At 62.7% G+C, this 27,442-nt stretch overlaps 1 protein-coding gene across 2 annotated transcripts in view; it reads left to right on the top strand.

Moving 5' to 3' along the window:
- The first annotated feature begins 1,057 nt into the window (after nucleotides 1–1,057).
- LAMA5 (laminin subunit alpha 5) overlaps nucleotides 1,058–27,442 on the top strand; it is a 51,889-nt gene continuing 25,504 nt past the window's right edge. The window contains exons 1-16 of one of the 2 annotated variants that reach the window (XR_011494724.1): nucleotides 1,058–1,732; nucleotides 6,349–6,501; nucleotides 16,281–16,398; nucleotides 17,260–17,378; nucleotides 17,476–17,646; nucleotides 17,860–17,957; nucleotides 22,272–22,387; nucleotides 22,806–22,924; nucleotides 23,090–23,180; nucleotides 23,504–23,638; nucleotides 23,824–23,883; nucleotides 26,036–26,176; nucleotides 26,259–26,396; nucleotides 26,492–26,626; nucleotides 26,710–26,844; nucleotides 26,918–27,055. Coding sequence is in view for 1 of the 2 variants with exons in the window: in XM_044748185.2 (XP_044604120.2) it covers nucleotides 1,427–1,732; nucleotides 6,349–6,501; nucleotides 16,281–16,398; nucleotides 17,260–17,378; nucleotides 17,476–17,646; nucleotides 17,860–17,957; nucleotides 22,272–22,387; nucleotides 22,806–22,924; nucleotides 23,090–23,180; nucleotides 23,504–23,638; nucleotides 23,824–23,883; nucleotides 26,036–26,176; nucleotides 26,259–26,396; nucleotides 26,492–26,626; nucleotides 26,710–26,844; nucleotides 26,918–27,055 (2,173 nt within the window). In the remaining variant the exon portion in view is untranslated. The remainder of the gene's footprint in view (nucleotides 1,733–6,348; nucleotides 6,502–16,280; nucleotides 16,399–17,259; nucleotides 17,379–17,475; nucleotides 17,647–17,859; nucleotides 17,958–22,271; nucleotides 22,388–22,805; nucleotides 22,925–23,089; nucleotides 23,181–23,503; nucleotides 23,639–23,823; nucleotides 23,884–26,035; nucleotides 26,177–26,258; nucleotides 26,397–26,491; nucleotides 26,627–26,709; nucleotides 26,845–26,917; nucleotides 27,056–27,442) is intronic. The other variant, XM_044748185.2, reaches the window with a different exon arrangement.

Here is a 27,442-nt window from a genome sequence, read left to right as displayed (position 1 = left end):
CGGCCAGGACCAGCTGGCTGTGGCTCCACACACTTAACTCGGCACCCCAGGACTGTCCAGGGGGTCCCACGTGGGACAGACACCCCAGCTGGCCTGGCTCAGACAATGAGGGATCTGCCAGCCCGGCAGCTGCGGCCCCACCCCCAGTGCTTCAGGGCTTCCCTGGAGGCTGATGTGGGCCAGGAGCGGGAGGGAGGAGGCCCAGTGGCCACAGCCACCCAAATGCAGAAACAGCTGGGACACAACCCTGAACTCAGGCCTCTAGGTCCTGTCCTATTTCCCAGTGGCCTCGAGTCCCTGCGCTGCACAGGGGAGGGGCCCTGAGCGGGAGGGTTTCAGCGGCAGATGAAGTTGCTGGACCATAGTGCCCAAAGCGGGGCAGCCCCTGGCACTGGGGCAGGCTCACACCTGCCACCCCCCACCCCCAGCAGACCTCCTCTGTCACACCAATCCTCCTGGCACCCATGGGGCTGTGAGCACCCTCCCCTTGCCATACAGAGCCCCATGAGTGGGCCCCCGGAGCCAGTCCCTCCTGATGGGTTTCCCTATTTTATAGGATTTTTAAACCAAACATGGGCAGGCAGGAGCCAGGAGGGGTTGACATGCCCGGTTGCCCCAGGAAAGCCTGTGGTCCCCAGTCGGGGTCTCCCTGTCCCTCTGCTGGTCTGATTCCCTCCAGGGCCCCCACCCACGACCACCCACTCACTGTTGGCAGAGTGTAATTTCTGGCACATCTGTGGGATGGGGCAGATGAGGGGCAATATGAGGTGAGAAAAACCCAAAACCGGCAGAGGAGACAGGGTGAGGCTGCGCTGGGTCTCCAGAGGTAACTCCCTCAAGCCCGGGGGACCCAAGTGTCCAGGATCCCCAGCAGCGGTCGTTGGGGACGCCGATCTGCTCCTGGGATTGCGAGGAGGCACGGGCTGGCGGTTGATGGGAAAGATGCCTGGGCTGGACCCGGGGCGAGCGTGCCCGACTTTGGCCGCTGCGCCTGCGCCCGAGCCGCCGGGGGCGCTCGGCCGCCGAGAGGTGCCCGAAGTTAGGGAAACAAAGAGCGGAGCCGTTTGGGAAGAACTGGCCCGGGGCGCCAGGGGCTCCGGGAGGCGCGACGGTGCCCCCGGGACTGGGAGCCACGCCATGGGGCGCCTGGCGGCGCCGCGTTCCCACGGCCTGGCCCAGGGCCAGCAGGTGCCCCTTCCGGGAGGCCGGCCGAGCCGGGGTCCGAAGGGTTAAGGCCGCCGGCCGCCCTTCCCCCGCCCTCCCCCCTGCCCTCCCCGGGGCGCGGGGCTCGGGCGCCCGGGCGGGCCGGGGCGGGGCCTGACGTTCGCGGGCGGAGCGAGCCGGGCCGCCGCCGAGCAGCACACCCGCCGGGCTCCCGCCGCGCCTGCAGTCCCTGGAGCGCCGGGAGCGCGGCCCGAGCTGGACGATGGCGAAGACGGGCGCGCGGCACTTCGCGGGGAGCGCACGGTGCGCGGGCGGCCCCCGGGGCCCCGCGCGGCTGCTGCTGGCCGGGCTGGCGCTGCTGGGCGCGGCGCGGGCGCAGGAGACGGCGGGCGACGGCTTCAGCCTGCACCCGCCCTACTTCAACCTGGCCGAGGGCGCCCGCATCGCCGCCTCGGCCACCTGCGGCGAGGAGGCCCCGGCACGCGGGGTCCCGCGCCCCACCGAGGACCTCTACTGCAAGCTGGTGGGGGGCCCCGTGGCCGGCGGGGATCCCAACCAGACCATCCAGGTGAGCGCGGGCCGGGGTCAGGGTCGCCGCCGGGCTGGGGGGGTAGGGGGGACACTCCCGAGGACGCCGGCGCCGGGGACGGATCGAGCTCGGACTCAGGGACCCCAGCCCGACTCGGCGGGGAGCGCCACGGGCCGGGAAAGCCCAGGTGCGGGCCGGAGCTCCGCGCGCCCGGGTTCCGCATTTTGGGGGAGGAAGGGACCCCAACTTGGCTACTCTGGCTCGGACAGATACCTGCGCGTCTCTGCGGGAAGGCGGGCCTCGGCCTCCCCGGCACGGCCCCGGAGGCGGCCGGGCGCCGGTCGAGTTCGGCGGCGGTGGCGGGGCGGGAGGGGGGCGGGTGCCCAATCCCTCACGGCTCCAAGTCCCGGGATCCCGGCAAGGGCGGGGCTTGGCCTCCGCCGCCTGTTGCCTGTGGGGAGGGGGCGGACCGCTCCGCCTCCCCCCGGGACAGGCTGGAACCTGCTGGCGTCGGGATGGGACGGGGATGGGGCGAGAGGAACCTGGGGTCCTCGCGTTTGGAGCCAAACAGAGGAGGCTCTCGCTGCCCGCGGCAAAGAGGGTCTAGGGACTCAGTGGGACCCTCAAGGAGGGGGTGGCAAAGCGGATCTTTAACTGGGGTTGGGCACACCGAGCTGCAATCTGGGGCAGTGTCTCTGCACCACAGTAGGTGGGGTCCGTGGCCTTCAGTCTCCCTGGAGAGATGTGGCTTCTGTCCCGGAAGACCCTCTGGCAGGCATGCCCTCCTGAGCTATGAGCCTGTAGGCCGGGAGTGGGTTAGGTGGCCTCACACATGGACACCTGACCAAGGAAGCTGGCGGTTGAGATTGTGGGACTTAGTTTGGGGGCTGGGGTCCAGTGAGGCTCCTTGGTGGGCAAGGCCTCCTGGGGTCAGTTGTGGGTTGAGGGGGTAGGCAGGTGAGGTCTTCTCCAGGTGCTCCCTGACACCCCATGCTAGGCCCATCTTCCCACCCCTGCTAAACCTTAGGGAGAGTCTGGGGGCCCCAAGGCTGCTGTAATTTGAGCTGCCTCCTCCAGGGACTTGCCACCTTCCTGGTAGGAGAAGCTGGGGGAGGGGAGGAGGGTAGTTGGAGACTGGGTTAGCTCGGGTGGGTGAAGAATGAAGGAGCCTCAGCTGGGCCCCCTTCACTGCCTGCCCACCTGGCTCCTTGGCCGTGCAGTGGAGGGAAGAGCTGAGAGGGATCCGTGGTGCAGCAGCCATCCTGGGACAGAGGTGTCCCTCCGGGCTCCTGGGCTCTCCTGAAGGCCCTCCTCTAAGCCCAGCACAGCTGAGACAGGAGCTCCAGCCAGCATTTCAGATGGGGAAATTGAGGCCTGGAAAGGTGCACAGCCAGACCAGGCTCTGGCTGGGGTGAGGGTGGGAACCAGGGTCCCTGCTACCGGCTGGGTTCGATGCATCCGGTGATGTCAAAGGGGCGGGGTTGAGGCAAGGAGCCTCAATGGGGGTCTCCAAAGCTGCCCCGAGGGCCTGGCTGAGCCCCCGCCACCCCTCCTCACTGCTCAGTTGGGATTCCGCCCTGTGGGCAGAAGAGGCTCCAGACCACCTCCACGCCTCGGACCACTCCTCCTTGTGGCCCACCTGTGCTGCCTGGCCCAGGACCCCAGGCCCTTGGGGAGGCTGCCTGGACCCCTGCAGGGAGGGGCCGTGTATCACCCCTCGTGGTGCTAAAGGAGCGGCCTGGGAACCATGGCCTGCAAACCCCTCTCTGCTGCCTCTCCGTGCTGTGTGGCTTCCCTGCAGCCTCAGGCTCCTTGTCTGGAAAACGGGCACGGTGTGAGGGCCCGCCTCCCCTGAAGATAGGAGCTTGGCTCGAGGAGCCTGGGAAGCTGTGCTAAACACAGTGACCGCTTGGCAATGGCAGTGGCCAGGACATTGTGTGCGAGGGAGCGGCCAGGAATGAGCACGGTCACCTGCTCGCCCAGCTCACTGTTTCAGAGGAGAGAGGCGAGAGCTTCCCTCTGAGGGCCTCTGGCACTTATCACCTGGGCCCGGGACCTGCAGGAGTGCCGGTCTCTGCTCGGGCCAAGGTCTGTTCTCCCTGGCCTGGCCCGTGGCCCTGTCTGGAGCTGAGCGGACAGGTGGAGGAGATGCCAAGGAGATGAAGCCCCCCTTCTCTCCATCCCAAGAGCCTCGTCTCGTGCCAGCGTAGGGGGCGGCTCACGGAGGACACGGGCCATGGCTGCAGGCCGCAGCTCCCACGGGCCGCTGGAGGAGATGGACAGAAGCTGGCCCGGGGCGTCCCAGCTGGGCCCGGGCAAGGCGGCTGTGTGGGCAGTGGGAGCAGGCAGAGGGCATCTTGGGCCCTGGGCCCTCACAGCCCCAGGTGGCCATCAGCGGAACGCGGGGCTGGCCCTGACTCTGCAAGGGAAGCTGGGGGCTCGGCTGCGCCGTGGTGACTCACTGGGAGGGGAAGTCCTTATCACGGCTCCCTGCTTCCTCGCTCTGTTCCTGGCAGGACCCTCTGAGCGGAGGGGTGGAGGGCGCCTGGTTTCCCCAGCCCCGTCCACTGTGAGCCAGAGCCAGGCTGAGAGGCTGGGTCACTGAGTGGCCCCCACGGTGGCCACGTGGGGACAAGAATCGCCTCTCCTTGCCTCTCTGGGTGGGCTGAGCAGAAACTTCCCTGGGCTCCCTCAACCCTTGACCCAGCATCCCCATGGTGCTCCTGGCCCTGGGAGGGTCTTGACCACGGGCAGCCTTCTCTAGAAAGCCTGCCACCCAGCCAGATGGTCTTGCTCACCTCCTCTGGGAAGCTTCGTGGCCACCCCCACTGTGCCAGGCCCCTGATGAGCTGCACCCACGTGCACGGTGACTTCAGTGACCTCCCTGAGCCCCTGCCTCTGTCACTCGCCAGGAGCTCCCGCAGGACCAGGCAGCCAGAGCCCCAGGTTCCAGTTTGGGGGTCACCATTTGAGCTTGGCAGTATGGCCCATAGATCATGCCGCTTTTTCTGGGTGTCCTCCTTGGCTCCAGCCTATGGTGGCCCTGGGTGGTGGGCTCCGGGACTGCAGTTAAGAGCAAGGCAGGTGTGGCGCCCCCACCGCTGAGCCCTCCGCCAGGGGGGCAGCAAACAAGGCGGACAGTTTCCAGTCTCACGCAGGATAAATAAAGCAGGGTGATGCATGGGCAGGTTGTCAGGTCAGCGTCTTGGGTGGTCTGGGGCTTGTGGGCCCTGCTGAGGAGGTGACAGCTTAGCTGAGACGGCACAAGAGATGAGGGTGCAAAGGCCCCAAGTGGGAACAAGGCCTGAGATGGGGTGACCTGGAGCACCCAGCACAAGGGTCCTGGGGGCCCCTGGCCAGGTGCCCGGGTGTTCTGCCTGCTGATCTCACCCTCTGAGCGCATGGTGGAAGCCTGGGACAGATGCGTCCAGGGGTGGCAGGGGCACGCCATGTGTCCGTGGAGGCCTGGGGGCTCTCTATGCTGCCCAGCCTGGGAGTGGGGGCAGGGAAGCTCCCACGCTCCCACCTCCAACTCCTAGGAGGAGGTCTGGCCCCCTGGGAGGCTGGGGTGGGGGGGGCGGCCACATTTCCCAGACACGGCCTCCAGGCCTCAATCAATGCCAAGTCCCAGAGGGCTGCCTTTGTGTGGCGGGACAGCAGGTCTGGTTTCCTCGGGGTGGGGGGCTGGGCCTGCACTCTGCCAGGGCCCAGCTCTGTCCCCAGCCCCACCCCCAGCTCCCAGCACCTGCTCCTCTCCAATGGACAGCGGGCCAGGCCCTTGCCAGGGGCCTCCCTTGCCCCCCAGAGGACAGGCCCCCGGCAGGTGGCTGGACCGTGACAGAAGCAGCTGCCGGGCCCCATGTGGGATCCGTTAATCCTTCGGCGGCTGAGGCAGGTGCCAGCGTTACCCCCACTCTTCGGATGGGGACAGTGAGGCTCAGCGGCTGCCGGGGCTTGGCTTGGTCCCAGGGCTCGGAAGTGGCAGAGCCAGGAGGCCCAGGCCTCGCCTGCCAGCTGCCCACATGCCTCCACTGGGGCCTGTCCCCTCAGGACGCCGGAATGGCTTAATTCCGTCTCTCTGGAGACCCTAATCCTGACGGCTCTGCACGAGAGTCTGGCAGGGGGAGAGTGGGGAACAGGCTGGTGCAGGCAGGGAGGGATCTGGTTCTCTGATCATCCTGGCCACTTAGACCCCTCGCCTCCAGATGATCCCAGGGCTTCCGTCTATAAGGGGTGTGTGACTCGTCCCTCCACTGGACCCTTTTCCCCCTCAACTCTTGTTGTTTACTCCTTGGCTCTTCCTGCCCCAGGGCCTTTACACAGGCAGCCCCTCTGTCTGGAGCATACCCCTCTTACAGTGTAGGCCTCAGATGCCACTTCCCTAGAGAGGCCCGCCTTGATTTCCCTACCGGAAGCAGGTGCCTCTCTCCCTCCCTGCTCTCCTGTGGCCTCTGTGATGGATATGTGACCATCTCTCACAAGAGCCATTTCCCCTGAGTCAAGGTGCTCAGTGGGTGTTTGCCCATTGAATGAGTGAATGGTGGACGAGGGCCCACAGGTTGGGGGTGGAGGCCGGTGCAATGGGGTGAGAGGGTGACTGGAGGGTCCAGAGGTCCCAGTACTTCTTGGCCGTCTGACTGCCCCCTCTGCCGCAGGGCCAGTACTGCGACATCTGCACAGCTGCAAACAGCAACAGGGCACACCCCGTGAGCAACGCCATCGACGGCACGGAGCGCTGGTGGCAGAGCCCGCCACTGTCCCGCGGCCTGGAGTACAATGAGGTCAACGTCACCTTGGACCTGGGCCAGGTAGAGTCCTTCTCTGGCCCGCTGCAGCCCCCACCCCTGTGTCTCTGGAGAGAGTCCACCCCGGGGCACAGACCGTGAGGTCTCAGCCGGAGTGGGCGCGGGGCCGGGAGGCTGGGCGCACACGGGCTGCTGGTGGCGGGCCCAGCACGGACATGGCAGCGGGCCCTTCTCTTTGTTCTTCCGGTACCCCTGGCGCACGGGGAAAGTGCGCCAGGGGGCGTGGGGGCTCACAAAGGTGACAGGGGGAGTTGGGTGAGGGTGCTGAGAGGGCAGCATGGAGGTGGGCCTGAGATGCTGCGTGCCCCTCAGGCCTGAGATGCTGCGCCCCGGCCACGGCCTGGTGTTTACTCAGAGGAATTCCTCCGCAGGGAGCCAGGCTCTGGCTAGCGGCTGTGGGAGGGGCCCCAGGAATGCGGAGGAGGCCAGGAAGTGGACATTCCTGGGATACCTGTGCTGCAGTGGAGGCCACCTCGGGGTCAGGTGTGCCTGAGCACTCAGGCCCTGGCTCAGGGCTCACCTTGGCCTTCGAGGCTGCTGTGCAGGTCTTTGGGGGGTGGAGGGGCGGACGTTTCCCAGTGACAAGTGAGCCCCCTCGGTGGAGCTGGGCTGGGTCCAACTCAAGCTGTGTCCCACTCCTGGTGTGACCGCCCAGGCGCCTGGCCTTGGTGTCCTGGCCTGTGAAACAGGCCCACGGTCCCATTGCCTCCTGGGATGGGGCGGGGAGGGGGCAGGTAGATGAGGCTGAGCCTGAAAGCAGCCAGCCGTGGGTCTGCCTGAGAGCTGGGGCTAGAGGCGATCCTGTCAGACCCCTACGCTGTTGGCAGGGGCGGGGATGGAGCGCGGGACTGTGAGTCCAGAGGTCTGAGTCCAGGCGGCTTGGCCACCATCTCAGGCTGTGACCCGGTGGGTCTCTACTCCTTGCTGAGCCTCCTGCCCTCCAATCCTGAGGCTGTTAGAAGAGACAGGGAGAAGTGTCTCCTGTGAGCCTGGCTGGAAGGGTGGGTGCTGGGGACAGGTTCGGGGTCCAGTGTCCAGCATCTCCTGCCCCTGGCCTAGAGGCCCACAGGCTTGGCCCAGTGGGTGGGTGGGCTGTGAGGGAGTGGGTTCAAGTCCCAACAAGTGGCCCGGAATTTCCGGGCCTGGATTAGCTGTTATGCCCTAGGGAGAAGCAGCCAGAGTAGGGGGGAGGGGCAGGGGAGGGGAGGGCTGGGGAGCAGGCTGCCCACCATGGGCTCCCTGCCTGAGAGTCAGGGCTGGTAGTCACCTGGCCCAGGTGTGGGTGGGGCTCAGCCCATTTCCCTCCCCTCCCTGGGTTTTCACCATGTCTCTGCTCTCCTGTACCTGGGAGTGGGAGGGACCTCCGAGACCCTAAGTGACCCTGGGGACCCCTCTCTCGGGCACCGCCGTAGGGGTGCCCACGGGAAGGTGGGAGGGGAAGTGGAGCCCAGCCCCGCCTGGGGTCGGTCAGCGAGAACTTGTGCAGAGCTGGTGGGTTCTTTCTTCCCCCTCCCCCTCCTCCTCCTCCCTCCCAGGGACAGGCCTGGGCAGTCTTGGGGAGGAGCAAGGGCCCTAAGTGGACACACAATGGCCCAGTCTCCCTGGCAACCCCAGGGGGCCGCAGAGCAGATGGGCACGGTGCCCGCTCAAGGTGCACTGGGTGGGGCCAGGGAGGCACTTGGATGTCACTCCGCCCCATGCCCTGTGGCTCTGCCCACTCCTGGCTCTGTTGCCCCCTGAGCCTCAGTTTCTCTGTCTGTGAAACGGGCTGGAGACGTCAGGCAGCAGCGCGTCTGCTCTGTAGCCAGTCCCGGGCCAGGCAGAGGCTTTCACCACGCACATCTTGCCTCTCCAAGCCTCGGTTTCCCCAACTGTAAAATGACACAAAGGGGAAAGGGGCCATTTCCAGCTGCCTGGGGGCAGGCTGACCCACCCACCTGCCCTTCCCTCTGCCCGTCTGCCTTTCCCTCTCTCCCTCCTCCTCCTCCTCCCTGGCTCTCTCCTTCCTTTTCTCCCTCCCCACTCTCTCCCTCCTTCCTCCCTTCAGCAGATGAATCCACCAAGCCCCTGTCTTGGTTTGGGCGAAGGGGCTGCCAGCCCTGGTTGTGGGGGGCGGGGGAGCACGGGGACTGCCTACCCATGTGCTCTGGAGTTGGGGCAGGGGGCGGGTTTCCAGCTCTGTGGGTGAGAGGAGTCTCTCTCCCGGGGATGAGCCTCAGCAGAACTCCAGAGGAAATTACCGAGTTCACCGCCTCATCTTTCAGAAAAAGGAAGCACACTGCCCCTTCCTCCCTGAGGTGCCCGGCAGGCCCGGGGTCCCTTGGGTGCCGCTGCCTGTGGGGTCAGGGACAGAGACTGGGTCCTGCCATCAGTGCCCAGTCTGGGGGTGGAGGAGCCCTATGTAGGGTAGAAAGAGGAAGGTGAGGACTCTGGAGGGGCAGTGGCCAGGGCCGGACCCCCAGGGAGAAGCGTTGGGAGGAGTGGGCCTGGAGTATGTCTGACTGGCCCTCGCAGGGACCCTGGGGTCTGGCCCTCAAGTCCCCCCAGCTCTGGTGACAGGAGCGGCTGCACAGTCAGACCGGGATGTCCCCAGGACAGGACCCTCCGCGCACCCTCCCTGGTGCAGATGGGGGGATGGGCCAAGCAGGAGGCTGGGATCCCTACTGGGGCTCTCCCACGTTGGGGCCCGGCAGTCCTTCAAGGCGTGCATCCTGGGGTGGGGCTGGGGCTTCTGTCAGGAAGCCCAGCTGAAGCCATGGGTCTGGGCACTCCCCCTGCGCGAGCTGCCAGTGGCCTTTGTTCTGGGATCTGGAGCGGATGCCCTGGGAAGAGGGGTGGGGGCAGCTGGCACTGGGCACAGGAGGCCTTCCTGCCCCGGGAGGACTGAGAAAGGGGGGGGGTGGGCTGCATCACAGCCTCCATGTCGCGCCTGGCGGGGGGAGCTAGGGCTAGTGGGCCTGCTCCCTGCAGTGTGTGTCCATCTGTCCGTCTGGGGGCCATCGAGCCCTGTGGGTCCTCCATGAGCCAGCTCTTCCTTTCCTCAGGCCACACCTCATCTTGTTCTGATCTTTCCCATCCCAGGGTAAGGTGGGGGGCCGTTGGACCCTCTCCCTTCCCATTTTTCAGATGGAGAAACCAAGGCTCCAGGAGCAAAGGCCTGGCTGGGAAGGGCACGTAGAGGCCAGGCCTTGGCTCCCTGCCCTGCTCTCTGTGTGGGCCTCGGCCAGGAATCCTCAGACCTGAGAGGACCGACTCATTGGTCTGGGCCTTGGTGGGTGCCGACCTCGGAGGGGCTTCTCTTCGGGCTGGGGCACGGGAAGACTCCACAGCTGGTGACTGAGTCCCACTGGTGACCCGCCCAGGGGTCCTCCCCAGGGCCATGGGGTTCTTGTTTATCTCCTGTCTCCCCCAGGGGCTTCCTGCCGGCCTCGGGCTTCCCCTTCCCCGCACCCAGGGCAGGGTGGGCTTGGTTTCTCACCACCCCAGCTCAGACCACGCGGCAGGGTGGGTCCTGACTGAAGTGCCCTGCCCCACCAGGGGCTCTGCCACAGGGTCCCAGGCCCTGTCCCACATTAGCCCACTGGCCTTAAGGAGCTGGGCAGGGTGCGTTGGGGCTGGCCAGATGTCCCCCTCCCTCTCAGACATCTCCCTGGTGGCCTGGCCCTGGGGGAGGGCCTCTCCCCAGCAGACCCCTCCCTTTACCTGCCCGCCTGGCCCACATTCCCCACAGGCGGCTTCAGGTGGGGAATGCTGATCCCCTCCTGGCTGTTTTCCCATCATGTGCCCTGTGGTGGGGCAGGTTGGCCCTTTGTCCCAGTCCTGAGAGGCCCAGGGCTGGAGGAGAGCAGACTGGAGGGCCAGGTGGGGGGTGCAGAGGGGGACCAGGGGCTGGCATCGGGGTGTAGGCTGAGGTGGTTGTGTGTGAGGCCAAAAGTGTTGATTGGGGGCCTCGAAATGCCAGGGTGAGGCGTCCGTGCCCTCCCTGGGGGACAGGGGAGAGGTAGGGAGGCTGCCAGCTCCCCACCAAGATGGGGGTGCCAAGGAGCAAAGCCCCAGTAAAACACTGACCCTTGGAGGTGAGTCCTCCCCGGGCACATGGGGAAACAGCACCGTGTGGAGTGACCAGGCCCTGCTGCTGGTATCTGAAGGAGATGCTGGGCTTGGACACGGCTGGGCCGTCTGCCTCCCATGCCTCCCAGGCTCAGTTTCCTCCTGTGTCCATGGGGGTGCGAGCACCTGTGCCTTGGAAGGGCCCCAGGACATCCCGGCTGCCTTGGCTGTTGGGCTCCCTGTGCAGCTCTGCCTACCCCGGTGCCGGGCGGCACGCCCTCGGAGGCTGGCCGGCTCGGGGCTCTCTGGGCAGGCCTTCTGGTCCTGACGTGCACACTGGCCTGCTGGGTTACGAGGCCATGCTGCTGGCCTGGCTCTCTAGGCCCGGCTGGGCGCCCAGCCATGTGGTCAGCGTCCGTGCGGGTCAGCGGGGTTGTTCGAGGGAAGCGGCAGGAAATGGGGCTGAGGCTGGCCAGGCTCAGGTTACAGAGCCCAGTGGCCAGGACAGGTGTGGGGGGGGGGAGGACAGCGTGGGGGTCCTGGTGGCATCCCTGGGGTAGGCCCCCTCCTGCCATACAGGCCCGGCTCTCCTCACGAGAACTGACGAGACCCTCCCTCTGCTGGTCTTTTGCTCAGAGGGGCTGCCCATCCTCAGCCCTGTGCATCCTGCCACTGCCATCCTTGCCCTCAGTGGCTGCTCGTGGCCATCCTGGCACACTTGTCTCTGGGCACACACAGATACCCCCGCCACCTCACACTGGACCCCTCAGGCCCTGGAGGTCCTGTTTTCCATCTGTTTTTAAACAAACTGCACAGCGTTGGCCTCCTGCAGTACCACTCACTGGAGACTAAACTGTTTGGGTTTCGGGGTCCCCTTGGGATAAAACTCTACTTCCTGTGGCCCAGGGCCCAGACCATCTGGCCTGACCTGGGCTGGGCTGTAGGGGTGGGGGGACAGGGCCAGGGAGCGCTGGGCAGAACCTGGAAACCCCCCTTCAAGGCAGGGGGACCAAGATTGCCCCTGGGTGGCTGGGGCCTTGGAATCCCTCCCAGACCCGGCTCTGTCGAGGGTCTGGGCCACACAAGGCATTTGCCCTCCACTCTGGTTGGTGAGCTCCTGCACACCTGGCAGGGGCCCTTCTACCCCTGCCCATCCCCTGTGAGTCCCGCCACCCTGCTCTGCACTTGGGCACCCCGCCCAGCAGAGTGGGGTCGCGGGGGCCTCTGCCTGTTCTCTCTGCATTGCCATGCTTTCTTTTTTCCAGCAGTGGCTTTTCCATTCGCTGTCTCTCTGGGAGCCGGGTCCACATGTGGCCTGTTTTCAGCATCCCTGATCTCATTGTGTGGATGCCTGTGTTTATTTGCTCAGTTGGGGGCCTGAGTAGACACACCTGCCCTGCCCTGGCCTGGCCCAGCCAGCGCCTGCTGGGGTGATTGTCTTTATGGAGGTTTCCAGATGGGGTCTCTGCCGAGAGGGTGGGCACATTGAGGAGAGGGCAAACCTGGGGGGGCTGGGCCAGGCAGATTTAGTGCAATGGCCCCGAAGGCCGGCCCAGCAGTCTGGGGGGTCCAGGAGGTCTGGGTGCCCCGGGGCTCGCTCCAAGGGGAATGGTCAGGGAGCTAGCCCGGATGCCTGGTCTAGGAGGGGCTTCCTGCCTCCACCCAGCCACAGCCTGGGCCCCGGGCCCGTCCCCAGGAATCGGCATGGGTCTTGCTTCCTGTGGGGCCAGGGCTGAGTCAGAGACTGCCCGGTGATTCACACTGCCAGGCTGAGAGGGTGGGGGCTGGGCCCCCTCCTCCCCCAGGCCAGGGGCCTGAGAAGGGCCTGGGCAGAGGTTGGTATGCTGGCCCTGACCACCGTGTACTCCCGGGGGTTCCAGCTGTGGCCCTGTCTTAGTGACGTGGGTGCCTGAGCCCAGGAGTCACCCTCTTCCCCCGTGTCAGGGGCTACAGAGACCCCGGGGGGTCTGAACACCAGTTTTCCTCTCGAGCTGTCCTCCTGCTGTCTAGACCGCAGCCCTGTCCCCTGCGCCCTCCCCTCCTGACTCTGCCTGTGGACATCAGGGTGTGTGGTGTGGTGTGGTGTTGGTGCCCTCTGCAGCGTCCCTGCCCGGTGGCTGCTAGCTTCTGCTTGCCGCTTCCAGGGCTCTCAGAACCATCGCACCGTCTTGAAAGGCACCAAGTCACCCACACCTATGCTGTTCATCTTCCCACTGCCCTGTGCCCAGGGAGGGGAAGTGACCACCCAGGGCCACACGGCTCCTGGAGCCTGGAACCCCCCCTGGGCTCCTGCCCGACCCGTGCTCTCTGGGCTCTTGGCACCCTGGCAGACTGATCATGGGGGCACGTCCCCTCCTGGGGAGCCCTGGCCCTCCGGTCAGGCTGGGTGTGGGGGCCGGGGGTGATGGCCAAGAGGCAGGTCCGGCTGCTGTCCTGGAGACGTGCCGGCCCCAAAATAGCCAGATTGTTAAAAATAGCTCCGAGGCCTTTGTGGCTTTTGCTTTAAAAGACATTTTTTTCCTTCTGCACAGACTCTGTAGCAGCAGGAAAGGTCAGCCCAACTTGGCAGTGGAGCAGAGTGGGTGGGGCTGGGGGAAGGCGGTGTCCAGCGAGGGCAGGGGTCTGCACCCACCCCGGGTCGTGCCCAGGGCAGCTGTGTGGCCCTGGGAGCTGGGACCAGATTGAGGGTAGATGGGGAGCGCTGAGCACACACCTTCCTTCCTCGCCAGCCTGGGCCAGGGCCTCAGGGACAGCTGTCTGGGGCCCGTATGACAGACGGATGACCAGGTGGACAGACAGACAGAGGCAGGGTCTTTCATTAGCACATCCCAGCATGCCGGGTGTGGGGGTGGAAGTCTCATGCTGCCCTTGTCCTGCCTGATCAGTGTCGTCGAGTCAATATTTGTGCAAGTGCTCTCAGCTGGGAAAAATGCGACCGGCCCGCCGACCTGGGGGAGGGACAGAGCTGGCCAGCGGAGGGTGCAGCCTGGTGGCCTCGCTCAGGGAAAGGCGGGGGTGGGTCCCCGGGGACTTGCCGGGAGATTTTAATCTCGCGGGCCTTTGGTAGGGGCCGTGCTGCTGGCCCCCAAGAGCAGCCTGCGTTTGTGTCTCATGCACACCCAGGCCCCCCAGGCTCCCCCTGCCCCACCAGGGTTCCGGGAATGCCTGAGGGTTGGCCAAGGTGCCAGGCTGGGTGTACATCCATCCCCACAGAGGCTTGAGCCCCTCCCCCGACTGGGCGGAGTGAGATGCAAGATGACCTCAGAGCCTGGCAGTGAGTGAATAGGCCTGTGCCCCCCCCCCAACCCCCCGGGAAAGGCCTCTCCTGGCTTCACTTGGGCCTGTCCCTACAAACGCCAGGCCTTCTGGGAAGGGCAGGCCTCAGAATGGGTGTGTCTCGGGGTCCTGGGACCCTACCCCCTGCCTGGATTCTTAGCAACCTGTGCCTCCTGAGAGCTGGGGCCACAAGGGGTCCACGGTCCCTCCTTCATCCTTCTGTGGGGTCACCACAGCAGCTTCAGGCTGACAAGGGCTAGCGGGTGACTGTGGGCCTCATGCAGCCCTGGAGGGGACTCCCGCTCTTCCCTGTAGCGCCCGTAGTCTCCAGGGCCTAGCTGGCCGGCAGGAGCCCTGCTGGTCTGGGGCAGAAATCCAGAGCACCCAACGCTGGAAGGGGACCTGCTCCCTTGGGCTGGGCAAGGTCCCGCTGAGGGTGCAGTGGGTGGCCTGGGGTGTGACATCACCCTCAAGGCCAGTGGGCAGTTCAAAGCTCACCTGGGGGCACCCCCCCGAGTGGGCCTGGGGTGGGGGGGGGGTGGGCTCATCCCAGGCCCTCGAGTCGGGCATGGCACCCTCCACGTGTGGCATGTTCACTAGTGTGTCTCTGCCCTTCGTCTCAGGCCCCCAACTCCTCTTGAGTGGCTGGCCCTCCTGTGCGGACTGGGGTGTCCCTGTCCCCCCGCCTGCCCTGCCCAGGTCTCCTTGGAGTCCAAACATACCCCACACAGAGCCCAGCCTGGTAAATGGTCGTCTGGCTTTGTTGTTCCCTTGGCCTCAGGCCGAGCACGGGGAGGGGGAAGGGAAGGGCTCAGTGGCCTCAGAGCTGTGAGGCCTGGAAACTATGGTCAGCATGTAGGGGTGACCAAGGCTGGGGTGGGCGCCAGGGGCTTGCCCCCAGAGGTGTGTGGGCAGGGGTACTCTCAGGTGTGTGTAAGAGTGGAGCCTGCTGAGGTGCCCACCCTCTCGGGGGTCTCGGTGGCCCAGTCTCATCACTGAGGCCACGGGCTGGGCAGCTGCTTCTGCCTGAGCCTGTGGGCTGTTCTCAGTGGACCCAGAGCCCTTTCCTGGGGTTTGTGGCCTGGGGTAGGGGTTCCAGGCACTGACACGGGGACGTCTGTCTCAAGCTGTATGAGGAATAGCTTTGGCAGTGAGACTCCAGCTCCCCAGCCTAGGAGAGCCCTCCAGCCTCCGTGCAACAGTTGCCTTTTAAAAGGGGTACCTAACTACCCTCCCACGTTTCTGCATGTCCGGGGCCCTTGGGCCAGTAAGGATGGGCTGCAGGCAGGAGGGTTTCCCCGAGGAGGTGTCTAAAGTGCCCTGTTTGGGATGTCCCAGGTGGAGCTAGGGGCCCAAGGCTGCAGGGCAGGAGGGCAGATGGCCAAGGAGGTGCCCCACCAAGCCCCCAGGGGTACAGGACATGGGGACATCCACAGATGCTGACCTCTGGCTAGGAAGAGATGAGAAGCGAAGCGTGGGCACCTCCCTGGGAGTGAGGTCCAGCCAAGACACAGAAGAGAGCAGGAGAGGCGGGCCTGGGCCTCCTGGCAGGGGGTTGGGGGTTCTGGGTTCCACTGGAGGAGCAGCTTCGCCCTCCCCCTGGCCAGGTGCTGCCCTGACACACTCAGGGCCCAGCGAAGTTCCAGCCTCCAACTCCTGAGCTGGCAGGGTCTCCTCAGCCCGGCCCAGAGAGGGCCCGCATTCCAATCTGTCTCCCCTGTTGGGGCCTCCTGACAATGGCAGGGGCTAGGCCCAAGCTGTTCCATGCCACCTGCCCCCGGGGTCTTCACTGGCCATGCACTGGTCAGCAGGCGAAGGGGGCAGGTCCTGAGTTGGCTCTGAGAATGATGAGGGAGTGACAAGGGTGAAGTTGAGACAAGGTCCCCTGTCCCAGGAGGGGGTTCACCTGCCAGCTGTGTGAGGAGGCCAGGCTCACTTGGGAGCTAGGGACGCTGTCTAGCCACCTGTCCAGGCTGACCACCAGAGCTTTGGGGACAGTAGGATGAGGTCCGGTCTTCACCTTGCCCAGCCCCACTGCCTGGGCCCTGTAAACAGGCTGTCCCCTACCGTGTGCCCCATCTGGCCCCAGTCCCCACCCAGCCTGACTACAGCCTCAGAGCCCACAGGACCAGTGTGGCTCTCTGACCTCCTGGGGCAGGGATGGGCAGGCAGGTGGCCTGAGCTCCCAGGCCCAGGAGGGGAGCCCTTCAGAAACCACGGCTTCCCACCGTTCATCTCTGTGTCCCCAGTCAGGCCTCAGTGGCCACAGGCTGGTCTGCAAGCCCAGAGGCTGCTCCCTGGGCCAGCTGGCCCTGTCCCCTGGGTGCATCTGGCCCTTGCAGGCAAACCCACAGGTGTCCACTGTGAGAAAAGGGAGCCCCATCTCCCAGGGTGTGTGTGCCCATGCCCAAGCATCATGAAGGGCCTCGGGCATCAATACCCTCGCTGCCCCACAGGTTTTCCATGTGGCGTATGTGCTCATCAAGTTTGCCAACTCCCCTCGGCCAGACCTCTGGGTGCTGGAGCGGTCCACGGACTTCGGCCACACCTACCAGCCGTGGCAGTTCTTCGCCTGTGAGTCTCCCAGAGCCAGGGGCTTGCCAGGAGTGTCCCCTGGGGTGGGCTGCCATTTCATGCTTTCTCAAGGTCTCTGGACAGCAGGCCTGCCCTCACACCTGGCTCCTGCATGCATCAGGCCTGTTGGGTGCGGGTTCCTGAAGGCAGGTGGGGTTTAGTGGCTCCCACCCCTGACATGGGCCACAGCTGAGTCCAGGGGCTGGTGGTGCCAGGAATCCTTCGTGCCATCTCTCGGCTCCCTCTGGACTGGCTTCATGCTCCAGCAGCTCCTGAGGTGACAAAGGTGGCCTGTTTAGCTTCCTGGTCAGGAGAGCATGGGGGCCCTGCACCCATGCTCACCAGCCGGCCATGTCATGTGCCACCCCAACCAGTCATGTTGGTGGGGATGCTCCGATTGGGCAGGCATGGGTCACATGTCCCCCCAAAACTCCATGGCCCTAAAGTGGGGACATGGTAGTCCTCTAAAGGACAGCCTAGAACGGAACCCTGAGGACAGGGTTGGGGGGGCCATCCAGGGGGACATTCACTACAGAGAGAGGGACAGGCACAGCAAAGGCCCAGAGGGGTCAGGTCGCACAGTGGGCGACTTCAGAGTCCCTGGGCTTGGGGCAGGGGCAGGGGCCGGTGTGGGTCCCCGCCAAGCCCTCCCAAGAAGGCTCCTCGGTCAGCCAGAGCACCACTCTTTGGCAGAACCGTGTGGGGCTGGCGGTGGCCATCGAGGTGGACGCAGCCTTCCTGCCCCACAGCGAGGCCGTGAGGCTCAGGAAGTCCAGACACGCAGGGGCATGGCCGTCGGGCCCGGGGTTCCAGGGCTTTCCTGGGGGCCTGTGCCCTCACCTTCTGGTCCACTTCCTGCAGCCTCCAAGAGGGACTGCCTGGAGCGATTCGGGCCGCGGACGCTGGAGCGTGTCACGCGGGACGACGATGTCATCTGCACCACGGAGTACTCCCGGATAGTGCCACTGGAGAACGGCGAGGTGGGCCCCAGAGTGGGGCTGGGGGGCAGCCCGCGGGGTCCTGGCTGGTCTGATCGTGGCGACCAGGCCCTGGCCTGACCCTCCGCCTTGTCTGCAGATCGTAGTGTCCCTGGTGAACGGGCGGCCGGGAGCCACCAACTTCTCCTACTCACCCTTGCTGCGCGACTTCACCAAAGCCACCAACATCCGCCTGCGCTTCCTGCGCACCAACACGCTGCTGGGCCACCTCATGGGCAAGGCGCTGCGGGACCCCACCGTGACCCGCCGGGTGAGCACGCGGGCTGGGTGGGCCAGGCCAGGCTGGTGTGGGCAGTGTGGGTGGGCCAGGCGGCTAGGCTGGGCTGGTGTGGGCAGCGTGGGGTGGTCCAGGCAGCGTGGGTGGGCTGGTGTGGGCAGCGTGGGGTGGTCTGGGTGGCGTGGGCGGGCCAGGTGCTTGGCCGGGCTGGTGTGGTGGGCCACGGTGCTCATGCCATGGGTACAGTACTATTACAGCATCAAGGACATCAGCATCGGCGGCCGCTGTGTCTGCCATGGTCACGCAGATGTCTGTGATGCCAAAGACCCCACAGACCCCTTCAGGTGAGGCCGTCGGTCCCTGCCCATCCCCCTCATCCCTTGCCCAACCCAGGGAGGAGTTCCATTGCCCACCATGTCCCTGTCCCCGTGTGTCCTGCACCAGCTACCACTTGTGGCCTCAGTTTCCCCATGTGCACAGTGAGGGGAAGGCAGTGCCATGGGGAGCCTCCCTGAGGTGCCCTGTGCCTGGGTTGGGCCTATTTGTCCTGCTGCCAGCAGAGGTGGGGTTCTTGTTTGGACCCCTGAACCAGCTGCCCCTCTCGCCTCAGGAGAAGCCCAGGGCCCTATGGAGGGGAGTGAGAGAGGGAGGTGATGGGCCTGAGGCTGCCTGTCTCTGTCCTCCGGGGTGGGTGGGGTGCTCCCCCACCTGCCCTCAGGCCACAACGACACAGTCCCTGCTGCCCCCCCCTCCCGACCTTTGCCCTCCACTGTAGTCAGGGGCCACAGCCCAGGACAAGGAGTCACCCAGAGAGCCCTGTCTGACATGCGCTGTGCTCACCCAGCTCGGGGCACCTGAGGCCTCCAGAGAGGGTCCAGATCCCAGGAGTCTGCATCTGTAACAGGCTGCCTGTAGATGTTGTGTGCCTGAGTGGCTCCAGGCACCCTAATTCGGCCATGAGTGTTCACCAAATTAACAGCTGGAGCCTGGCACTAGGCCAGGGCTGTCCTCTTCCTGCCTTGCAGCAGCCCTGGCGGTGGTTCCTTCCTTCATTCGTTCCTCCTTCCTACCTTCTGTCAGCAACTGTGTGTTCAGCTAACATATGCTGGGCTCTGCTCCTGCACTGGGGACACGGTCCCACCCAGGAGCACCTGTTCTGGGAAGACAGGGAGCATGCAGACCTGTATCCAGCGCAGTGGTCCTACAGGGCTGAGTGCTGTGGGCTCATGAAGCAGGGACGGGGGTGCACAGAGAGAGGCACAGCAGGACCTGCCACGGGGAGCCCGGGACAAGGTTCCTGGGCACCCCCAGCGGGGAGCTGGCAATCTCCCCCAGCTACTTCCATCACCTTGAAATTGTGCAGCCCCCCACTTCATGCGCTTGGATTTTGGACCTGCTCCGTGCCTTCCGCTGGGGTTTTATCGCTCTGTCCACACCCCAGTTTATAGGGGAGGCAAGTGAAGCCCAGACAGCACAGAAGCTCACCCCTGTTCTCACGGTCAAAGCTGCACCAAGAGGCAAACCCAGACCTCTTCAGGTGTGGCCAGTGGGTCTGAAGGAGGGAGGGGTGCAGTCCCCCTAGCTGGGGGGCTCAGGCCGGCTGCTTCCCTCCCGCAGGCCCTCAGGACCCACCTGGCCCTCCAGCCTCAGTGCAGCCTGGGCCAGGCTCCTGCCCACAGCATCAGGCGCCGAGCTCAGGGGCAGTTGATTGCTCTGGGAAATTAAGTGTCAAGTGGGAACTCGTGAGAGCTGGGAGGGGAGCCTGCTAGGCAGCCAGATTGGCCTCGGAGGAGAAGCAGGCCTGCCCTCACCTGCTGGGAAGGCGCCGCGTCCACCTGACTCACCTGCACGTGGGGGTGGAATGAGCTCAGCTCACCCTGCAGGGCACGAGTGATGATGTGGACTGGGCATCTTCCCCAGAACCACAGCACCAACGCTCTCACACACCAATGTCCCGAAATAATTAACCTGCCAGGTTCTCACTGCACCCATTTCCCACTACCTCTGCCCCTCCAGCTGGCTTGTCTCTGCCCCTTTACCTCCATCACCATCACCACCAGCTCCAACACCCCTACCTGTAGCACTGTCACCACTCCTACCATCACCATCACCTCCTCCACCGTCAGCTGTGCTTCCAACCCCACCTGTACCCTCTCTCCCACCTCCATTGTCAACCCCATCATTTTGAGTGCTGACAACCTGCCCGGCTCTGTACTGAACCTCTCATTCATTCTCACCCTTTCCCTTGATTTGAAAGTTACACGTTTTGTTTCTGTTGGTACCTGAGTCCGTTCCGTAGCATGGATGGCTTATAAACGGACATTTCCTTCTCACAGTTCTGGAGGCTGGTGAGGACCTGCTCCCTGGTTCACAGATGACAGCTTCTTGCTGTGTCCTCACGTGGTGGAAGGGGGAAGAAAGCTCTCTGGGGTCCCTGTATAAGGACACTAATAGCGTTCACGAGGCTCCACCCCATCACCTAATCACCTCCCAAAGGCCCCACCTCCACACAGCGACTGTCACCTGGGGGGTAGGTTTCACATGTGAATTTGGGGGGGGGACATTCAGTTGGTGACCCTGTTACATTCCTTTCCTCCTCCTGTTTACTGTCAGGCATACCTGACTTAACTGAATCCAGAGTTAACCAGCTCTTCTGCCATCTCCCTGATGACATGGCCCGAGTGCCCTGGCCCCATGTAGGGTTCTGCCCAGCGGAGCTCCATCGCCACTGCCTGTGGAGCTGCCCACTTGTCTCCCCAGTCCCTTGTTCTCTTTGCACCCAGGAACTCGGTTTCCTTCTCCTGAAATGCATCTTCAGCTGTTCTTTCCACGGGAGTCTGTTAGTCGTCGTCTGGAAATGGCCGTTTCGCTTCCTCTTGGGTGATGATGGAGCTGACTGCAGAATTCCTGGTTGGCGCCGTGTCTCTCGGCACTTGGGAGAGCTCATCTCACTGTCTCTGGCGTCTCTTGATGGTTGGGAGAGGCCGCCGTCACCTGCGCCAGTGTCTGCCTCTTCTGGATGTTTCCATGATCTTCTCTTGATTCTCTGCAGATTCACTCTGGTGTCAAGGAGTGGACATGTATTGTGTTGCTCAGGACTCAAGCTGTTTGAATCTGAGAATAGGTGTCTTCGTTAACTCAAGACCATTCTTGGCCCTTGGCTCTCTGACTGTTGGCTGTCCCGCCACCTGCCTCTTTTCTCTTTCTGGAATTCTCCTTACACAGACGGGACCTTCTCAAGGTTTCCTTCTGTCTCAGAACTTCTCGTATTCCGTCCTCTCGTCTGAGCTGCTTTTGGGATGGTTCCTCCGGTTCACCGACCCTCTCTTCAGCTGTGTCTGACCTTCTGTGTAGCCCTTCTATTGGGTCTTTTATTTCAATGATTTTATTTTCCTTTACAGAAATTTTGATTGGTCTTTGGTCAACATGTGCCTATTTTTCATAGCATTGCGTTGTTTTGTTTCAGATTCCTTCAGTTACAATCTTTACACAGCCTTCTTTTCTGGTTTCTATGTGATTGCTCCGTTAAGGGAAGTTCTGGGGTCGAGTCTTGCTGTGGCCGCGCTGGCTGACACTCCTGTGCTGTTCCCCTGCGAGTTCGGCTGGGCGTCATCCATGCGGTGCCGTGGGCCCTGCCTTGGGAAGACTCCCTCCAGACTGGTTTTGTGATGGCTTTCACCAAACACCCCCGGGCATCTCTAGCCCGGCACCGCTCTTTATGTTACTTTCTTGGTTTAGAGGTGCCTTGACCATGTAGATTATTGAAAAATCAAACACAGGCCTCTGGCTGCAGGTCCTCGGAGCCAGGTGAACGCAGACCGGCTTCCTGCAGTTACCTGCTGTGGCAGGCTGTTCCTGTGTCCTCTCCTCCTGAGGCCCCTACATGTCCCTGGACTCTGTCAGGCACCGGGGTGACTCCAAGGCCTTGTGGACCCTCGTGGGGGACGGGCTGGGCTCACATGATTTGAAGTTCGGGTCTTGTCTTCCTGGACTGGCATCTGGGGTGCTGCTCAGGACACGCGCAGCGCTGCAGCCGTGGCGCTGGCCTGGGCCACGGAGCAAACAGCCCGGGACGGGGCTGTGATCCCTGCCCCACCTCAGCTGAGTTGTGGAGGTGTGTGCCGAGAGGTGGGGCTTTGGCACGGTTGTCCTGTGCGGTAGGTGGCTCAGTCCTCAGCTGTGACCAGCTGTCCCCCTGCCCGCTGAGCCAACAGGAGCTGCTCTCCAGGACAGCAGGCAGGGTTCCAGCCCTCTGACTCGTGTCCACCCATGGCTGGAAGAGGAAGCAATTCTTGGCCACTTGCCCCTGGGAGGTGCCCTGGACGTATGGGGGCGTCTGGCTGAGCTCAGGGCTGCCTGCTGGGCGAGACCTGAACCTCAGAGCTGGCCCATGAAGGCTGTGAGCTTGGCCGTGGGTCCTAGCCCTGGTGGGGAGGGCATAGCTTGATCTCGAAGGACCCAGGGCTCCAGGCTGACCTGCAGGCAGGGACTACTGACCACTCACTACCCTGCCCCAGGCCCCACCCACCAACACATACCCCTTCCCCAGCTCCCATCCTCCACGAAGGCCCTACCTAGCCCCTACTGCCTCTGCTTCCTTGGGTCCCTCTGGGTCCACCGTGGGGCTGAGCCCTTCTTGTGCCCTGTGTCCCCCACAGGCTGCAGTGCGCCTGCCAGCACAACACATGTGGGGGCTCCTGTGACCGCTGCTGCCCTGGCTTCAACCAGCAGCCATGGAAGCCTGCCACCACCGACAATGCCAACGAGTGCCAGTGTGAGTGTCCCCCCACGTACACACTCTCACACACACTCTTGCACAACATTCTCACATGCACTCACATGCGCAGGTGCTTACCTAACGCTGACAGCACTCACATGCACACGCAATGCTCACCCACACGTTCGTGTGTACACTCAAATGCATATGCATGCACAACGCACGCCCCCGCGTGTTCACACACACTTGCACAGTGCTCACAATGCGCTCACTCACTCACTCACACACACGTGTATACACACTTATGCACATGTGTGTTGTTGGCACACTGAGGCAACATGGCACGTTCTGCCATCTGAGCCGGGCCACACCTGGGGTCGTCTTTGATTTGTGGGACGTGCCCTGGGGGTCCCAGCAGTCCCAGCCAGGCCGGGTGATGGAGGGCCGTCTGACAGCTAATCCCCCTTCTCTCCAGCCTGCAACTGTCACAGCCATGCCCACGACTGCTACTACGACCCCGAGGTGGACCGGCGCAATGCCAGCCAGAACCAGGACAACATCTACCAGGGTGGGGGCGTGTGCATCGACTGCCAGGTGGGGCCGGGCTGCTGCCAGGCCTGCGTTGGGGGCTCAGGAGACTGAGGCACTCGGCGTGGGTGGGGCCCTGTGCAGGAGGGCAGGCGTGGGGCTGAGGGTGCAGTTGGGTCACCTGGGGCCGGGGGTGGAGTGTCCCTGGACTCAGCGGCCCTGCACCCCCAGCATCACACCACCGGCATCAACTGTGAACGCTGCCTGCCCGGCTTCTACCGCACCCCAGACCAGCCCCTTGACTCACCATACGCCTGCCGCCGTGAGTGCGATCGGCCTGGGTGGGGTTTCCAGGGGAGCAGGGTCTGCCCGGGTAGGGGTGTCCTAGGGCAGGGACATCCTAGGTCTTGGGGTTCTGCCCAGGCAGGAATGTCCCGGGAACAGGGTCTGCGCAGGCAGGGGTGTCCCAGGGCCTCAGGCTCCCTGCGGCCCCGGGGCCCTTGCACTGCTCTGGGAGTCCTGGCCACAGCTCTCATCCCACTACTCAGACTGGTAGGCAAAGACCGCCCCTTCCTGGACCAGCCCCCCGGGGCCTGACAGCCCTGGGCTTGGGGTCTCAGGACCTCCTGCTTCCGCCCCACCCAGGCTGCAACTGCGAGTCGGACTTCACCGATGGGACGTGTGAGGACCTGACGGGCCGCTGCTACTGCCGGCCGAACTTCACGGGGGAGCGGTGCGACGCGTGTGCCGAGGGCTTCACCGGCTTCCCGCGCTGCCACCGTGAGGGCGCCGGCCTGGGGGCGGGGGCCTGGGGCTCGGAGCACCCGAGCATCACTGCCTGCTGGGCCCCGGAACCCTGGGGTGGGGGGACCCCAGGGGGGGCCTTTTGTCGGGCCTGCATCTCCAGCTGTCGGAGACACCCAGGGTGGCCCGGCCTGGCTGACGCGTGTGTCTCCTCCCCTCAGCGGTGCTCTCCTTCCCCAACGACACCGGGGAACAGGTGCTGCCGGCCGGACAGATCGTGAGTAAGTGGCCCCCAAGGCCCCCGCCCTGCCCTGGGCCCCAGTGAAGCAGTGGGGCAGGAGGGGGCCCCATGAAGGCCCTGCAGAGAGGGAGGATTTTCATCTTACCTTATTTTGGGTTCTTTTATTTTTATGCAAATAGTTCATACTCAAGCTAAAAAACCTTCAAAAATATAAGTAAGCATAAGGTTGAAGAAAAAGTTATCCAGAATCATCCCGCTTCCAGATAGTCCCTCTGCCCACCGCGGGAGCCTCGCCATGCACATGCACACTTGGCCGTGACCAACATTGACGTTTACTGTGCACACTGTTTTGTACTCGCGTCTTCACCCACCACAGTCCTGTAAACATGTCATTTCCTGGTCTCTGTGGCTCGGACAGATGTAGCTGTTACTTAACCAACCCCCAGTTGTTGGAAATTTAGGTTCTTTCCAGATTTTTTTCTAGATAGTGCTACGATAAACATCCTTGCGGCTAAAGCTTTCCATAAATTCTTAATTATTTCCGTAGGACAATTTCCTAGAAGGTTCTGCCCAGGCTAGATGTGCACGTCTGGGGCATTTGTCTGTAGCTCACCAAGTAGCTCCCTTAAAATAAAGTACTCTACCAGCCTGGAGTTACCTTAGCAGCATTCACACACGTCAGTCAGGTCATTGTTGTCGCTAGGAAGTAACGTTTATTCTTATCGTCAGCTTGATTGGCTAAAGATACTCTCCTCGGTTCAGAGATGCATTTCTCCCTTTTGCCTGCTTCTGGGGTTGGGATGTATCTTTTGGTTGGTGGCACATCATAGTCTGATTGGCAGGTGTTTTCCTTTCATCACAGGACATAAAATAATGGTGTGCTTTCTAATTGGTGGTGGTGGAGGTCTGAGTGCCTTTGGTATTTCGTTGTTTGTAGCTGTGTGGTTTCATTTCTGGGCTCTCAGTTCTGTTCCATCGGTCTGTGTGTCTGTTCTTCTGCCAGTACCGTGCTGTTTTGACTACTGTAGCTTTGCAGTATATTTAGAAGTCAGGGAGTGTGATGCCTCCAGCTTTGTTCTTTTTTCTCAGGATTGCTTTGGCTATTCGGGATATTTTGTGTTTTTCTAGTGGGGCCGGGTCAGGGATACTACTAAACATCCTGCAGTGCACAGGATAGCCCCCACCCCCATAATAAAGAGTTACCCAGCCCAGAATGTCAGTGGTGCCGAGGTTGAGAAACACTGAGTTAAAAAGCTCTTAATCTGCCTCAGGGTGTACCTTGGCTAGGGGGGCCCCATAGGGTTGATAAGCTGAGTTGTCATTACTGTTCCTTTCTAAACAATGTATCATTTCAGTTTCCATGTTCCTTTCCACCTGAGTTATTTTGAAGAGTGTTCCTAACTCCGGGTGGTTAGATTTCCTTTCTGTCCTTTTTTTGATGGTTCAGTCCTAGTTTTATTGCATCTTACTCAGATTTAGTAGTCTGATAATTTCTGGGTTTTCCTTTTAGAGTGAAACTGATGCCTTTGGGTTTTATCTCATGAAAGGGACAGAGACTATGGCTGCTGTCGGTAGGGCTTGCTCCTGCCTTTATTGTATCATTTCTCCCTTCCTGTACATTTTTCCCTTCCAGCCTGTTGCCAGATTGAGCAACAAAAGGTGCTTGGGTTGGTTGGTTTGCGTTTCCTCCTCAGGGGGTTTGCAAGTTCTGTTTCTATCTTCTGGTCAGTCCCATGGTTATTCTTACATTTTTGATAAATATCAAGTCATCATATTGTATCAGTTACAAAAATTGCATAGCATTTATGACCCTGTTTTCATGCATAAGTTAAGACATTTAGCACACTTTTTCTTCCTTCTTCCCGACCCCCAGAATTATTTATAAAGACTAGAGTTTTCTCTTTGCCTTGTTATGTTTTGTTCTTACGTTTTTCTCTGGTTGTGTTAATGCCTGCAGTTGACTTGGTATCAATGTTATAAACAACTAGTCATATGTGTTTACAGTTGTCCTGATTTCACGCACACCACTGTTATCTCAAAGCGTCGGCTCTCCCTTCTTGGGATTTCTACTGTCTTTCAGTTTTGTAGGAACATAGTGTAAGTGTAAGGAGATGAGTTTGAGGAGGTTTCCCAGCAGGGAGGGCTCGGGTCTGCAGGGCATCTGAGACTCCCCTCCTCTCCCCCCTCTTCAGACTGTGACTGCAGTGCCGCCGGGACCCAGGGCAATGCCTGCCGGAAGGACCCAAGGGTGGGACGCTGTGTATGCAAACCCAACTTCCAGGGCACCCACTGCGAGCTCTGTGCCCCAGGGTTCTACGGCCCGGGCTGCCAGCGTGAGTCCAGCCCTGTCCCTGTCCTTGCATGGACACTGAGAGCCTGGCCCCTCTCTGACAAGTATGCCACCCCTCCCTGCAGCATGCCAGTGTTCCAGCCCTGGTGTGGCAGATGGTGACTGTGACCGGGACTCGGGCCAGTGCAAGTGCCGGACTGGCTTCGAAGGGGCTGCCTGTGACCGCTGTGCCCCCGGCTACTTCCACTTCCCTCTCTGCCAGTGTGAGTGAGGCCTCCCCCAGTGGGCACAGCTGGGTGTGGGGCCCAGGCTTGGGCTACCCAGCTCAGGGCCCCCTGGGCACTTCTCCACTCCACAGTGTGCGGCTGCAGCCCTTCAGGGACCCTGCCCGAGGGCTGTGACGAGGCTGGCCGCTGCCTATGCCGACCTGAGTTTGATGGCCCTCACTGTGACCGCTGCCGGCCCGGCCACCATGGCTACCCCGACTGCCGTGGTGAGCAAAGGGCCCAGGTGGAGCCTAAGTGGGGCAGGAGGCCACCCGTAGGCATCCAGAGCCTGACTCTGTGTCCCCTGCAGCCTGTGCCTGTGACCCCCGGGGTGCCCTGGACCAGCTCTGCGGAGTGGGTGGCATATGCCACTGCCGCCCTGGCTATATGGGGACCACCTGCCAGGAGTGCAGCCCCGGCTTCCACGGCTTCCCCGACTGTGCCCGTGAGTGCCCTTGTGAGAGGCCGGGAGGGCGGCTGTGTCCGCACCACGTGCCCACACCCATCCTCCTCCCCAGCCTGCCACTGCAATGCCGACGGCTCCCTACATGCGTCCTGCGACCCTCTCAGTGGGCAGTGCAGCTGCCGGCCCCGTGTGACGGGGCTGCGGTGTGACACATGTGTGCCCGGTGCTTACAACTTCCCCTACTGTGAAGGTGAGGCTGGTGCAGCATGTGTCGCATGCTGGGTGTGTTGTTCACATGCGCACTTTTGTGTGCTGGGTGTTCCTGTGACTGTTCGCGTGCTCTGCTTGCCCACACGTGTGCTCATGTTGTGCTTCACACGCTGCAGTCCCTGAATGTGTGTGTGCGTGTGCTGCGTGAGTGTCCACGCACGTTTTTATGTGTGTGTTCTTGGATGTGTGTGTTCACTTATTTGTGTTCACGTGCGGTACGTGGATCCATGTGTTCACGTGCTTTGTGCACACATGTGCTTGTGTGGCTGTTCGTGCATGGTGCATGTTCACACGTGTTCACATGCTCTGTGTGCTGGTTGCATGTTCATAACCCATGTTGTGGGGACCACAGCACAGAGGCACAGGT

This window comes from Equus asinus, chromosome 15, assembly GCF_041296235.1.
Source record: "Equus asinus isolate D_3611 breed Donkey chromosome 15, EquAss-T2T_v2, whole genome shotgun sequence".
NCBI classification, from domain to species: Eukaryota; Metazoa; Chordata; class Mammalia; order Perissodactyla; family Equidae; genus Equus; species Equus asinus.
This window is presented reverse-complemented; position numbering and strand designations above follow the sequence as displayed.